At 29.8% G+C, this 17132-nt stretch overlaps 1 protein-coding gene across 4 annotated transcripts in view; it reads right to left on the reverse strand.

The window, feature by feature from the left end:
- Positions 1–17132, reverse strand: part of Nrx-1 (neurexin 1) — a 400360-nt gene that overhangs the window by 80153 nt on the left and 303075 nt on the right. For all 4 annotated transcript variants that reach the window (XM_031915441.2, XM_086915817.1, XM_086915818.1 and 1 more), the window contains one exon: positions 10099–10207. In XM_031915441.2, coding sequence (XP_031771301.1) covers positions 10099–10207 — 109 coding nt within the window. The remainder of the gene's footprint in view (positions 1–10098; positions 10208–17132) is intronic.

Genomic DNA, 17132 nt, shown 5'->3' on the forward strand with positions numbered 1-17132 from the left:
CGATTTAAATATTAAATAAAATAATATTCGTTTTATGGAAATACTTTAATTTTCTAGTATTTCTCCAAAGTTCTGAATATACACACAATTTTTAAAATTTTGATAATTTTCTTATAACTTCTCGAAGAATAAATAAATTTTTTTATTAATTAGTAATTTTAATCAAAAGTTCCTGATACTAAAATACAAATTGTTGCAACGAGAAATAAATTAAATGCACTTAAGAAAAATTATATTTAAATTTCATTCTGATTGGTCATTTGAAGAATATTCAAGATTGCTAAGATATTTCATCGAGAATAATTTTGATTGCGTTCTACTAATGCACGACGAGTCACGAACGGACGAAAAGTGCTTGCGAAATTACTTTCTTTCTCGCTCGAATCTCGTTACGATCTCGATCTGTCGATAATTTACAAACGTCGAACTTAATACTCGGCGAACCTGTCAAAGCGTAAATTATTATCGAAAATATCGGTAGGTGGAAGGCGTTTTCGTTGTACTTTCTTCTGAGAAAATTTTCCGGGAGTTGGCTATTTCTCAAGTATTGGGTCTTTGAATAATTAACGAAAATCGTGGAGAAGAAAGTTTCGAGAAGAATCGATGCGATGATATTCACGGTGGAAACTCGAAATTAAAAATCTCCTCGGGTAATTTCTTGCCGTAACTTTTGCGGTCCATTCCATCGTTGAGATAAAGTAAAGTGAGTTTCTTTATAAACAGAGAACTTTCCTATTCCGAAAGAATTTTTTTATCATTAACCTGTCAAATGGCGAAGATAAGTTAACTCGATGTGGTAATAAATAAACGCTTTGTGATAATTATAAATTTGTTTAAAAATTGCTTGTTTTTTTTTTTTTTGCTATATTTTACGTGAAACATTAATGCAGTCTTTAATACTTTTATCAATATTTTCTTTGTTATTGATTATATTTAATAGATATCCTATTATTGTCGAGATAAAGTAGAACAATTTTTCTTTATTTTGAAAAGATTTTCTGCAGTATCATCAACATGCTAGATTGTGTTTTATTTATTTTGTTTTTTTTAAATATTTAATAACTAATTGAAAATTATATATGTACTATATATGTAATTACATTTTTAATCATTAATATTTCAATATCACATTAATAATCACACATTATTATTAAAATTATTCGATGCAATGAATTTCTCTTTCATGTAATATTAGAAAATATATAAATGAATAAGTTCATTTCATGGAAAAAAACTATTCGTTTAATGATTTTCATATTTAAATAAAAAATGAACAGCTATAAAAATTGTCTAGCGTAAAAATTCTACGAAGAATCTAATAATTTATTTCACGGATTAAAATCAAAAATGTGAAAACGTTAATTGTTAATTGTAAATGATTTCGCGATATGATTAATTTTAATTATACGAAATCCGTTTCAACAATGATTATCAATGTAATTCGCATATGAAAATTAATTGGAGTAGCAATTAATTCCTACAATTCTGAACGCGTGGAACGTTAATTTAACGATTTGTGGTATGAACGGAAGGAAATAATTTATCGTTTGTACATACGAATACCACATTTCACCGGAAATTCTCTGGAAGAACGCTCAAGAACGGATGTTCCTATTTGAACTGTAGTAATGACGTTGGTACTCAGCGACGATGATCGTTGCTCTTACGTTAAAAAATTAGAAGTCTCGAGTGCTTTCGTGTTTAGAGACGCGTTAAACGCGCGCGAAGAGTGTTTAAAAAAAAAAAAAAAAGAAAAAGGAAAAAATACAGAACGCGTGTGAGGGACGGAAGTGAAGTGGAATGGAACCGACTTCCGCGTCGTTGCGACACAAAACTGAAAGAATATCGAGATTTTAAAGCTAGAGTTGATATACAGTGGCAATGGAAATGAAAAATATTGTTTCTTATTTATTTTTATTCAATATTTTTTTTTTAATAAATAGTATCGATGATATATTTTGATAACGTAATTTTATTTAATCGTTCATTCAATTGCTTAAAAAATAAATAATGCATAAAATATTATATAAAAATAGAGAAGATATAGAAGATACACGATGTTCCGAACAATATTCATATTATCCCCTATTAAACGAAAACAAAAAGTAGCGAACTAGGTTATTTTTTTTTTTTTTACAAGCTATGAATATTAAAAGAAGCTTCAAATATGTTTACGGTTTTATTGCATTTCCATACAGATTGAATGACTGATCCTTTAGTGTTTGAATTTGCAACACGAAAGCGATTGCTCGAAATTCGCATTGTTACAAAATCGTGGATTCCTTTTTGAAATTATTCGGACTTCATATACGATTCACGCTATATATTTCATAACGAAAATTATTGATAATTTCGGAAAAATATGATACATTCACGATTATGTACGAGAACCGAAAAATTATTTTCTTATTCAAAAATCTCAATTATTAGCTTTCATTCAATTTTCATTATTCAAATAGATATTTATGATATTTATAATTAGTTGTTTGTTTGTTTATAAAGATTACATGTTATATTGAATATTTTCTTTTTAAAAATAAAGTAATCATAGAACAGAAAATAAAACCCCAATGGAGAAATATAATTATAAAATATTTAAGAAATTATTTTGTACAGTAGAATAATATTAATAATAATATTAAAAAGTTGTTGCACGAAATATGTATACACCTTCATTTAACACAAATGTATCTTTAAACTTGTCTTTTTTTCATATTATTTCTCGGTCGATGAAATTTTTCCTGAAGATTTGATCAACTGATAAATATCGACATAGAAATTGATCATTGGAAGAGAAACATCTATGGCAGATCTCCTGCTGCGTACATGACTTCTAGCCATATCTATACGTCTACAGGAAATTCGATCGGACACAGAGCTGTTCCTCATCGTTTCCGTTTCATTTCTTCCTGCCATTTTCATTAATAAAAGTGTTCAATTCACGAAACAATATTGATTTCTTTCTTTTTCTTGACATCCAATAAATGAAAACTTTAAACGTAATAAAAGATTATTTTATGAAATTTTATAAATATTTTCCAGAATTTGAAATTACAATAGTATTATTTTCTTATATTAAATATTTCGTGCAATATAACATTTCTTTATATCGTTTTATATTTATTTATTTTAATTATTCGAACAAAAATTTTTGTTTTACGTTATATCAATTTTAAATTAGTTTTACTTTTTTAAATCATATATATTTAATTATTAAATCACTGATATAACTCGTCAACTCATCATTTTATATTCTTTCCATAACTTTACAACATACTATTATTTTATATCTTTCTTATCTTCCTCGTGACACAAATTATGATTGAAATATAACCAGCATAAAACTTCCCCTACAAAATTTATGGCAACAGCTATAGCTACACCCATCGACAGATAGTTAATTTTCCTAAAAAGCTTTTTCTAATATGGAAAATACCACGATAAAAAAAATCAATAAGACAGAAAGAGTTGTCAAGAAATATTCGAAAATATATTCGATATAACGAATATGTAATTATTTCAAAATAGAGCGAGATAACGACAGTGTAACCGGAATATACGTGTTTCATTTTTCCAAGTCTTAATAAAATTCCTCCCGCATTTCCTTCTTCCATCTCCTATTTCACTCTCAGAGATTTACTTTCCATTTTTTTATTCTCCTTTATTCTACCATTCCTTCACCGTATTTCCCTCATCGTATTGTCCTTCCATCGCCTTCCAGGGTTTGAACGTGCAATTCCCGAAGGAATTGCCGCCCTCGCCTTGGCCGTTGCTCCGATATTTATGCTAAATAGGGATTTTGAAATACGATATTGCATTGGGGGAGGGCAGTCTTGAAGGATGCAACGCCCCCGCCACGGGATGTGAACGATGTTCGAGGGTGAATTTTCGCGTTGAAGGGAACACTGGAGACCAATGAAATCGATATAGTTGCTGCTACGCTCAGTTTTATTTTATCTGGATTTTGGTAATAAAATGGAGTATGTTTACGCAGAGAAGATAAAAAAAAAACTAATAAAATTATCGTATATATTTTTCAATTTCTTGATGAAGAGAGTGTATTTGTAACAAATAGGAAATAAGGATTTACTTGATAATTTACGTAAAAAGATATATATTTTAGTGCCAATATATTCATGGAGCCAACTCTTTTGAAGGCCAGATGTAGGTTGTAGATACACGATTCTGATAGAAAATAAAATTTGGTGTATAAAAATGTCGATTCAAATTTATTTATTAAATTATATTTTCTTTCTCGTTTCAACGGCACAGAATTAAATAATTATAAATAAGTTTAAATCGATATTTTTATATATCATTGTTTTATATTGTGCATCTGATTAATTTGAAAAGATAATCCAGGAATAAAGATAAATTGAAAATATAAAATAAAGTCTATTCATTTAATCTTCCCTGTTTCTGAGAAGATTGAATTTGAGAGGGAGGTTATCGACATTTCGTTAGCAGATATGGTGAAAAAGTTCGATTGGAAGCTAACACCAAGTGCACGTGTACTCGAAAAATTTTCAAACTCGATTTTCTCGAAAACGAAGCCAGAAAAAATTGTATTTTCTTTTTTCCTTTTGACTTCTTTTACCTCATGGAATCATCTCTTGCTCAATTCTATCACACTGTAATGCAATGATATCATCATTTTTTTTTTTTGAACCAAAATTATTTTAATTTCTTTATATTGTAAAAATGTTATAATATTTCGTTCGTTTTTTTTTTTAGAAACACAATAGCCAATAAATTAAATATATAATTTTTAACTTATAATTTAATAAAACATTTCAAAAATTATTAATTTATTTATACTCAATCATGAGTGAATAATTTTAAAAATCCATCTCATTGCATTTGCATTTTTTATTTGAAAAAATTTATTCTTGCTAAAATGACTGTATATGCAGAATATCGAGTATTAAAGATTATAAAACAATCCTACCAAACTCCTACCAAACAATATTATGTGTTTAAAGAAAAATGAACTCTATACATCTGTTTTAAAGTAAATATCTCAATAACATTTAAAAATACGAATAAAAATTCGGGATATAAATCGTGGAAATTTCATTTGCCAAATCACCAGTTCATCATCTTCAAATCTGTGGAAAATAAGGAGGACAAATTGGCTGAAAATTTGGGAAAATTAGCATCAGACTTGTTAAATATGACATTCACTGTTCTTCGTCAGTTTTAATTAGCGTCAATTAATCCCTCATAATTAATACCGTGCGCGCGCAATTAAAGTCAAGATTCTAACGAGAAAGGTGACTAAATCCGTGAATAATATACACTCGCGATTTCACGATATGTCAACCGAGAATTTATTAAATCGGACGTGTCGATTGGTCGCGCGATTCGATCGAAAAACTTTCCTCGTCTTTTCATCTTTCTCTTTCTTACAAGATTGACTTCTCGATCGCTTATTCGCGACAGTTCGAGCATAAAGGAAAGATACGAGGATCAAAGGAGTCGTTGATGCGAAATGGATTGTCGAGGATACCTTGGCTCGCATGATTTTCGTGATTTGATTCGTCTCGAGATATAAGTTTAAACTTCGTTCGTTCATCCTTCGATACAATAACCTTTTGAAGATACATATTTTTCTTCTTTTTCAATGAATATGATATTGCGATAAATTGATTGAAATAGATCGATTATTATTTTCAAAATAATAATTACACTTCTAATGGAAATATTACACGGAGATTGATAAATTAATGATTAAGAAGACACAGTTTTATTCGAAGTTCTATCATTTCTTTCTCTTCTAAATTACGAAGAAACTCAAATTTACATTTTTATTTTGAAGATTAAATTACATCTAATATCTAAATTTTATTTGCATTATCTTCAACTGTGTTCGTTTTTTTATCCTTAAAATAAATTAATACGAGTGGCTAAGAGAAACGTAATTTTACACTTTTTTTTTCGTGAATCTCATTTCGTGCATATTGCAATTTTATATCCACTATGCATCACGTATTTTTTTTTTTTTTTTATTAAAGGGACTTGTTATAGTTATAAATTGAATTTAACACGAAATAAATTTCTGCATCGAATATTTCCAGAAATCTCGAATATTTACGTTCCCCTAAATTTTTGCTCACGACAGCGGAAGAATATTTCGAAAAATTTCGGGGACAAACACGGCCCGTTTCTACAAATTCTGTTTCTGACAGAGCAATAACAGTTTTGCAAATTTCGCCACGTCGTCGGAGAAAACGCATTTTCTACTTTCTACCTGAAAAAAAAAAAAGTAATATCTCAGGTAATTCTATCATGCACAAAGCGAGGAATATCTTTTGGAAATGTTCCACTCGACGGGGACGTTGGAAATTTGGTCTGTCGTTAAAAATTTTTGTGCAATAGAAATGGGACGAAACGGTGCAGCGCGCCCAATATTAAAATCGATGTAAAATGTTACGTGGAGCGTAAAAATATTTTTCTATTCCGAGGATTAAACTGTTTAATATTTCGATGATTGATATTAATTCAGCGTTTACCCCATGATGATTAAAAATTGTTAATTTTTAGAGAAAATTGGAAATTTACTGATTTTTCAAATTACCAATACGATCTTCCCTTTTTGTTTTTATATTTTATAAATATTTAAACATAATAATATTCGATTATATCAGTTTTTAAAATTTAATATCGAAAGTCAAATGCTCGATTTAAATATAAAATTCTTTTCGTTGGTGATCTTAATAATTTATTTAGTATACGTGCTTATTTATGATGTTAAAAAACATATTTCGAATATTTTTCACAACGTAATATATGATATTAAATGTACAAATATCTGCAAAAATAGAAAAGGCGAAATGAAAATACGAATGTTGAAAGAAAAAAAATTGAAATATCATTTACGTAATTAAAATGTATAAATAATATAATCGAAAAAATTCAGTTTCTGAAATTCTACAAACCATAAACTTTTGATTTTGACAATAAGTATACATATCTGTCTATAAAATTCTTCTACAACACTGCCTTGTACAAATTATCTAATCATTGTATAGCTGTAAAAAATTATTACTAAAAATTCGAATTATCTCGAATAACCTACATTTAACCACAAACTTGATATCAACACAATGGATAAAATCGACATATTCGAAATCCTTCCATAAAATTCCTCCGACTTCCGTCAAATATTTCGCATTGAAAACGCGACGATACGCGAAGCAAAATACCAGACGACGTTAAAAACGAATTCGAGCACGAAGCGTCTAAAGCCGGAAAATGCCGCGTTTCGATGCATTTCGGAACCGAGTTGGAAATGGCGGGATGCCCCTGCAGTTTCCGTTACAAAAGTATCGATGCAAATGAAACGAAACGACGTTAGAAACATCGGTGATGCCAGTGATAAGGAGGCTAGTGTCGGGGATAGAGTAAATTGCGTGTCTGTTCCAGATGTAAAACGGCTGATTGCCTTTCGAAACGTTACGTTCGTACCGACGACAATTCTACAAACCGGATGGGGAGGGAGGAGGGGTAAATGGTAACAAAGGGGCCAACAGAGTTGTAGCGTCAACGTTTCAGAGTCGAGTACCTATTGCCTGAGCAATGAGAGACAATCCGATTAGGTTCGAGGCGATAAAGAACAAGCGATAGATTGGAACCTAGTGCTAACTGTTACGAGCCACTTATTCCACGGTGTTACGAGGCGTTTGACGATTGTAAAACTTTGGATGCAAGCTTTGTCGTTCGCCCGTAATGGAAAATGGCTTTCTTAATCGTTGTAAACTTTCGTTGTTTGTCGTGTCGGTGGTGGATAGAACTCTTTTTAAGTCGTTTTATTGGCGTAAGTGGCCAGATGCAATGCAAATTGGAAAAATTTTTAATATCTGTCTCAAAAATATCCTCCTACGTATTTCGTAATTATTGTTAATTTTAAACGTATTATTTCCTTTTTGAACAATTAAGCTATTTTTGTTTTTAATTTGTTCATTATTGAAATAATAAATATATATCTGTAAAATTGATATCGAATTGCTTTTCTTTATGAATTTTTTTATAGATTTAATTTCGTTGCAGTTATCTATAAGTAAGTATAACAAATATTTGCGCATGGTATCATTATTTTTTTAATCATATTCCACAATTCGTTTCCATAATATGAAAATATAATTGCATGAAAGAAACTATTACTATTACTAACTAATATAATAACTATTTGGATGTAATTATTATATTAATGTTGTATAAATTCTATAGTAAAATTGGAAGTGGTTTATTTAAAAAGAAAACGAAAAGAAAAAAAGGAGAAGGGTATGAATGCAAAAAAGATCGTAAAATGTTTTAAACGAATATTACATAAACTTCGAATCCAATTTTGTACTCTCAACGGGAGTTTACAACACCGTGAGCTATTCAATGAAAAATGAATGACGCCTGATAGAAAACGAAAAAAAAAAAAAAAAAAAACCTATCCAAAAGTTATCTCTGTGTAACTCCCTATTGACACTGAAAAAAAAAAGTATCATGATTTTTTAACGCGATTACAGCTTCCAGGTACGCCGATGGCATCTTGTGTTCGAACAACTTTCAAAAATATCTCGCTTGCCACGCAAATTATATAGGTACGTACGTCTGATACAGCTGCAAAATAATTGATCTAAATGGCGAGGCTGACAATTTGAAAAAAAGAATGACGTGCTCCGTTTTGAACTTTTTCCCCCCGTTTTTTCCTCCTTTCTTTATGTTTTGATAGAGGAATAACACGATTTGTAATACTTTTCGCTTACTATTTATTTTTCGAAGTATCATTAAGTAGAATTAATATTTTATTTCTCAATAAGACATTTTAAAATTATATTTTATTAAATTAATTTGAAATAATAATAGAAATTAAAAGATTTATCAAAAATTACAAATAAAGATGAAATAGAATTAATTTAATTTTGGAAGAAAATTTTATACATTTTCTTTTTTAAATCGAATTATCCGATCTTTAATTGATGAATCATAATCTATGTATATAATGAAAACCAAAGTATTCGTAAGATGGATATATATATCTTGATTTGAAAAATTTTCACTTCTATTCTAATTCTTAGCACTTAAGTACAAATAGAATATCTATAATTGTATCGTCGCGTCATCGACGAATTCAAAATCGAGTATCCAGTTTAGTTTTTCCAAATATTCGATTGACCATCTATCGATAAATGTGTGTGTATGAAAAACCGGTAGAATCGATCCGGATAGAAATATTTTCCCTATTCGAGCTGGCTCGTTGCAGACGAGCGAATTCGAATTCAAATACGAACGAACCCCTTTTTGTATTCGTTCCTCGAAAAGCGCGAACGAGATCACCGATGTGTGACTAAATACTTCACACGAAACCCAAAAAGGGAATCGTATAATGCCACGATGAACAAGGGAGAGCTGATACGAATTCACGGTGCTCTTGTCAGTCTCGTTGTAATAGCGGGACAGGAACAAATTCGACAATTTAGAAGATGATTGAATCTGTCCTATAACTTTCAATTTTTTTTCGAATTTATTTTTTTGATCGAAACACTTTCCTGATTTACATTTTTGTTTGCGAGACATTTGAATTCTATGTGAAAATATCGTTAATCAATTTGATACTTGAAGCTGAAATGATTAGTAAAAATGATAAAATGATAAAATTTTTTAAAATAATCGAAAATATATAAATACTTTTAGCAAAATTAATTTTAACTTTTGTTGTAATGGACATATAATTGGTTATATGTGAATATAATCTCATTTAAACTTTCGTTAAAATTGTTTACAATATTTATTATTGTTTTAAAGATAAATTAAAAAATATTTTGTTCGAAAGGTAATTTCACTCTTTAAAGTCGCGTTATTTAAATATCAAATAGGTTTTATAAAGGACTTGTTCTATTTGCATATAAAAATCAGTTTTTTAAATTTCTGCGTTCCTAAATTTCTAATTTTATATAAAATATATGGAAATTATTTTCGATTAATAAACAAATATATTCTGATAATGGAGTATAATTGGAATATTTTTCTAAACTTTTCTATGATTTATTGTTAAATAATTCATTCATGCAATAAATAAAAATTTATATAATATTTTTGACTTACCCCGTACAGCTGCTTCGTCATCGATTTGGAATTTCAAAGAGCTTGCTCTTCTAGAGAACCTCAGCGTGTGCCACATATCATCATTTAAACCTTGTCCAGCAACTAATGTCTGAAAATAAAACAAAATTGTACTATTAGAAAAACGATAAATATAATTTCATGAATTTTTTTTTCTTAGTATTTGTTAAAAAAACGAAAAATTAAATTATTTTAAATTAAATATTTTTTAATTAAAATTATGTAACTTTTGAATTGAATTTTTAAATTTATATTCCATTGAAATATTTTTTATAATTTATTGAATTTATATTGTATCATAAAGTTGCAATTAAAACCTCTAATAATATTCAAGTATATGAAATATATAATATTATATAAAACAATATATAATTATATATAATTATATATAATTATATATAATTATATATATTATATAAAACAAATGCCAAATTTGCGTTACAATATATAAAAACAATTTTTCAAATTTGTCTATTATAAATTTATCTTAAATGACCAATTCTATATTAACAAAGATCATAATATATCTCAAAACATTATTCAGAACATTTAAATTTTATTCAGTATAATATTTCAGAATAAGATACCATATTATGTCATTGTAAATATTTTTTAATTTAATTTTTCACGTAAAAAAACTTTAGAAAAAAAAATAATTTTACCATTAAAAATTGTTCAGAAAATAGAGAAAACCATGCCATTGAAGCCTGTTTTTGTTTTATCTCGATATCTCAATCGGTTGCCGAGATATAAGGATTCAAAGTTTTCAGATAGTGCTTCAAACGGTGCGCAGATTATGAATGGGCCTGTGACCTACATTTTTTCCTGGAAATGCGTACTACGCTCTTCCAAGAATTGCGTCTGCCGCTTGTCTGGAGTTTGGGATAGGTCAGCGAGACGAGGTGCGAGCGAGTCCGAATAAGAGACAAGGACGGAGATAGTAAATGATTAAAAATTACCCTTTTCTTTACACGACGATATCTCGGAAACCGGAAGTCGTATCGGGATAAATGAAAAAGCGTTTTAAAGGGCAAGGTTCCGCGCTTCTATTGATTGCTCACTCATTAATAAAAAATCATTAACTTCGGAGTTATAGCGATTTAAATTTTTCCGAAATTTAATAGGATTCAATAAGGATTTCAATAAATTACCTTTTTCTTTACACGACGATATCTCGGGAACGGGAAGTCGTATCGGGATAAATGAAAAAGCGTTTTAAAGGGCAAGAATCCGCGCTTCTATTGATTCCTCACTCATTGATAAAAAATCATTAACTTCGGAGTTATAGCGATTTAAATTTTTCCGAAATTTAATAGGATTTAATAAGGATTTCAATAAATGAATAAAAATTACTTTTTCTTTACACGACGATATCTCGGGAACCGGAAGTCGTTTTGGAATAAATGAAAAAGCGTTTTAAAGAGCAAGATTTCGTGCTTCTAATGATCATTTATTTATTGATTGAAAATCATTATCTTTGGAGTTACACCGGTTTAAAGTTTTCCTAATTTTAATAGAATTTAATCGCGTTTTAAACTAATAAAATTGTTGTATATATATTTGTTTATTATTATAAACATAAAAATATTGTTTATAATTAGTAATGATATATTTGAAAATTCTAATTTGATTTAAAAATAATCTTAAGTCGTTTGCTTGAAATAAATTGGATCTTTGTTTGATCGATCTTGTTCAAATTTAATTATCTTAATTAATCAAAAGGAGTTCACTTCATCGTCATAATTACATTAATTAATCAATAAAATCTTTAAACATAGTATATACTTGTATGAGTTCTACTGTTGGATTTTAAAATCACAAAATCGAGTAAATACAAATTCTTTTGAAAAAAAGAAATCCTTAAACATCAAATAAAAATTTCTGAAATTCTATGAACAGTATATACTGTCAAGAATTAATTATAGATTACAAAAACCATGTCTCAGAATCGAAATCTCGATTTCATGGTCAAACTCGACACATTGCGTTTAATAACCAGGCCAAAATCCTGGAATTCCTGTTTCGATTTTGAGCTTATACGGTTCCTTGCAACGAGATTGATTGCGTGTTGCAGGAACCGCTCAAATACCGAGGAAATTCGCGCCACGGCGCAATGGAAACATCTCGAGCGGAAACGCGCCGATTGAATTACACCGCGCGAATACAATAATGCTTGAGCGTGAATAATTAGCGCTAAGCTTTAATCTTTAATCTTTAAGAAAAACGCGAAGAAAAGTATTTTTCCAGACTCGTTCTAGTTAATTATCATGACTTCTCATTTCAATGAAACCCTGGATTTTTAAATTCTACTTCTTTTTTAAATATTTAAAAGATTTAATTTATTAAAAATTTCTAATCGATCTGATGTAATAGCTTTATAAGCATATAACAAATTTTGAATTATCTTATCTATCCATCCATTTGAAATTTTACATTTTCGCTTATTGAACAACCGTCCTCCGTTCAACTGTTAATATAAATCAAAAATTTTAATATTATTAAAAATATTTCTCTCCGAATTTAAAAATTAAATTTGCACAAATTCAAACCCAAACGAGGGACTAAATAATTTAACTTATATTTCAAATATTTTCAATTCATCAAAAAAAAAAAAGCCTCGATTTTCATTTTATCAACGAAAATTTAATTTTGACGGAAAATTAACGCCCCTGAAGAAACAAACAAAGAATTTCCATCGCGGAAAAGCTCATTTGCAGATTATTGCAGATCCACTTTCGGACTCGTGTGTATTTTCATAACAGGGAAGGACATGCAAAATGTATGCGCAACCCTGTTATTCAGGGATGGCGGAACGATCCTGATACACGTATAGTTAACCATAGCAGTGGCATGGTAGCATCGATAAACTAACAACACACGGCACCTCTCGTTTGGTTAAACCACCATAAATCCGGGCAACTCGTCACTATCTGCTAACTGGTTTGGTCCACGCTGCCAGTCGCGATATTCATCTATCACATGGCACCTGACACACGTTTGTCACCTGACGTCACCTTTGCGCCACCAGATATCGTTCGTGCCCATCTACCTGATATTTAAGCGTTATTTTCAATCGTTCACCGTGATGAGCTTTCAATCAAGAAACTGTTACACGGTCGTCAATGAAATTCGTTGTGATTTTGACAAGAATGTCTCGTAGGTATTGTTATCTTTTCCTTGAAACGAAGTCATTTCGAGTTTATTACTTACTATTACGTTACTATTATTATATTTTATATTATTATTTGATGATGATTACGTTATAAATGTTGTATTTTAAAGAAATTTTTAAATAATGATTATTTATTATGATTTTATTTTTTTGAATATTAATTGTTCTATTATTATTATGTTTTATGTTATAAATAACACACATTTGTCTACAATTTATACAATAAATAAAATAGTATTTTCAAATAATACTTTCTTACAGAAATAAAATTCATTTTACCTGTATTATTTGTTCAAATTTACTTGAAATCCTTTTATTTAACAATAGAATCTTTAAACCAATCATGATTCATCAATCATGAAAAAAATAAAAAATCTAATTCAACGAATTTTACAAAACAATTTGTCTATACCGTAATCAACCTCCAACCAAGCTTCACATTTTCCACAACTGATCTAATCGTTCGATTCTTTCCACGATTCTGAATCTCCTCGAACGACAAGAAGATCCAACTCGAACGGAAAGATCAGAATTCGCGGTGACAAACGTTTGAAATCTAACGTCGTCAGCCGAACTGGTTACGAAGGTTGACGCGTAAAAGCGTACCAAGGGAAAGCGAAGTGAAATTACATAGAAAGTCTATCAGTAAACGGATATTACGGTTTCTCTCCCTCGGGTAACTTTATCGCCGACTCACGCTCGGGTAATCGCGCGTCTCCGCCACCACCTACGAATCAATCCGGCAATTAAGGGACGTTTTGTCGCGGTGCTCAAGCTCGATCGAGCTTTATCGAATTCATCGGCTCCGCTCGGCTCGCCACAGGAAATCGCAGCTGCATAAAGCATTCGATCATGCCGAGCCCCGCGATAGCGTTTATCGATTGGCGAACGGCGTGTGTCTTTTTGCGCTGCTCTATTGGGAGGGTGGATGCCGCGTTATTAAAACTATCATTGGAAATTCAACGTCGCATAAGCTCGGTAAATAATTTTGCTTGGGTCAGGAACGAGGGACGAGGTGTTCTTTGAACAGGGAATTCGTGTTTTCGTCGGTTAATTATTGTTAATTGGTTAAGCTTTTACATTCGAGAGACGATGGCTTTCGTATATAGGGATTTGTTATAAGATTTGGAGGTAAAAGTGATAAGTGTATTGCGATAAATAGATTTTTTTAAAGATTGCAAGATTACTTTTGCAATTTCAGCAATCATGTCTACAATTTTTCATGTCTTTTATTATCTTTTACTATTTTTTATTATTTAAGAAAAAAGTCGCTGTTAACAGTCCTCGAAATTTAATAACTTAATAATGTATAATTTTTGTTAATCAAGAAGAAAGTTTTAAAATAATCAAAGCAATATATTGCAATGTCGGAATAATTTGTCGTTATTTATAATGTATAAAAGTATCTCTAAAATGGTTAATAATATGTTAGTCGGATATTAAATGCTTGAAGTGAAAATTAACTAAAAAAAACTTAAATTTACTCAATTTGAAAATTTTAAGAACTTAAAAATTTAGAATCATCAGAATAGGGATCATCAAAAGTTGATTTTTCAACGAAGATCAAATATCTGATTTAATCACAAAATAGTATAGATAATATTAATCCATACTATTTATTTTATTTCTGTTTTAATTTTGTTTTCATAATTACCATGTATATTTTTTGTGTCGCTTATTTTTTATTACAATATGCTTTTAATGTTGGGCCATTGATAAAAATTAATACTAATTTTATAACTTTAAAATATAATTAAGAATAATTATAATGTAAAATAGATTTACAAATGTTGAAAATTTGTTTTCAGTATAGAAATACTTATGAATTTCTAATAATAAATTTAGAACGATTTATTCCACAAACATTGGATTATTCTTGCGTAATATTTCATCTTTTTAAAAAAAGATTTATTTATATTTTCTATATGCAAAGAGATTGCCTGTTTCTATTCAGTTGTTTTATCACATCTGTTACTATTAATCACGGTGTATAACGTACAATCGTACATATGACATTACAATTTATAATGTAGAAAATACAATTCGCTTTATATTCACATTTCTATTGTATGTATATTTCCCCATTGTAATTGGAAAATATATTTTTCGCGATCGAATAAATTTAACAATCCGATTCGTGATTGTATCGGCGTGCAATTCGATGAGACCTTATTTTTCTGAAAAATATCTCAACACGGCGTTTGATTTATGGCGTTTCGAATGCATTTCAAACCGTGATTTGTGTTTAATTATAAAGCATTGTGCATCGGGAACAGTGTTTCGCCGATATAATTGCGATCAATCAATAAAACAGATCGCGAAAGTAAACTTAATACGATTATTCAACGTTCCTCGATTGCAGTTATACGATCATCCAACAGTGCGATCAACTGCACGATCGATTCAGAAATATAACCCATTTTTATTCGATGAATATCCGAATCGCGTATCTTTTATGAAAGAAGAATGGAACAATTGTTTAAAACATTTTTGTTAATGAAATAAAAATGAAAATAAGAATGAAAATCTAATATATTTTTTTCACATTCTATCTATAGTCTCACAAATTATTCTTTCACTTTGAAATTCAGTATTATTTATAAATTTTTTATAATTTTCATTGTTTATATCCTGTTAATCAATACTAATTTATCCTGCATAATAAATAACTTGATAACTTTTCCTTTTTATCTATATATTTTATGTTTTCATAAGAAATCATTACAGATACATATAAAAATATCACGAATAACAATAACACAAAAATCATAATTTTAATGAAAAATCTGAGCATTCCTAATAAAAATATGCAAGAGTATTACAAAATTAATTAAAATTGAAGGCTTAATATTTGAAACTCACTTATAAAACTTCACAAATTTTTTTAAATTTTGATATTATTGAAATACAATTTAAATATAATAAACGAATATATTCGTTTAATATCTCTCTCTGTTACATATCACTTACACATTAATAACCAATGCTGAAAGAATCTTAAAACAGAACATGCACAATTTTTATTGTAAAAATCCAATCGATTTATAGAAAAAAAAAAAAAGAAATAAACAAACAACAAACTCCAAGCAAACTTTCCTTCGTAACAAATCTAGTCTCCAATCTTGTCAATACCTAGTCAAAATCCGCCATCAAGATTTCCAATTGCGCTGTTCCAGAGAGAATTAACGTTGTTCAAGACGAGGAAATATCTCTATCTAAGTCTTTCACGAGCTTCGTTGAAGCAAACGCCTTATCGCGTTCATTCTCCGATTGCTTCTCCCTCGGCCGACCACGATCCATCGATGGTGAAATTCCTCCCCCTTTCTCGAGCCGAAACTGATCGAAGGCGAAAAAAGCCTTCGCAGGGAACGTGGTTGGCTCGCTCCTCGAGGAAAGAAATAAACTCGCGCCGCTCTTTCTCCGCGAAAGAATTATTTCCAAGGACGATTCCGAAGGCATTACTTCCGATCCGTTTGTTACCGACTGGATAAAACTAACGTGGGGACGAAAGAAAATAAATAGAGATGATGCAGAGCGTGACGATCGACGAGAAATGGAAGAGAAAGGAAGGAAAAAAAAAAAAAAAAAATGGTGGATTGGAGGAGGGAGGGTGTGTAGGGCGGAAGGAAAATCCTCCCGGAAATTGATCAGGGGATCGTAAATATTTGACGAACCGGGGCAAACTTTAATTAAAATTCGCTATTTGAATATTCGGCGGGCTACAAAGAAATTTCTCCGCGGGAAATCAGCTTTAGCCACTGTTCTCCATGCGTTAATTTGTACCGCCTCTGTAGGTCAACTAATCATTTTTTTCCCCTCCCTTTTCTTTTATTCTTCCTTTCTT

This window comes from Apis florea, unplaced genomic scaffold, assembly GCF_048593485.1.
Source record: "Apis florea isolate Af1SG1 unplaced genomic scaffold, ASM4859348v1 contig_3798_pilon, whole genome shotgun sequence".
Lineage (NCBI taxonomy): Eukaryota > Metazoa > Arthropoda > Insecta > Hymenoptera > Apidae > Apis > Apis florea.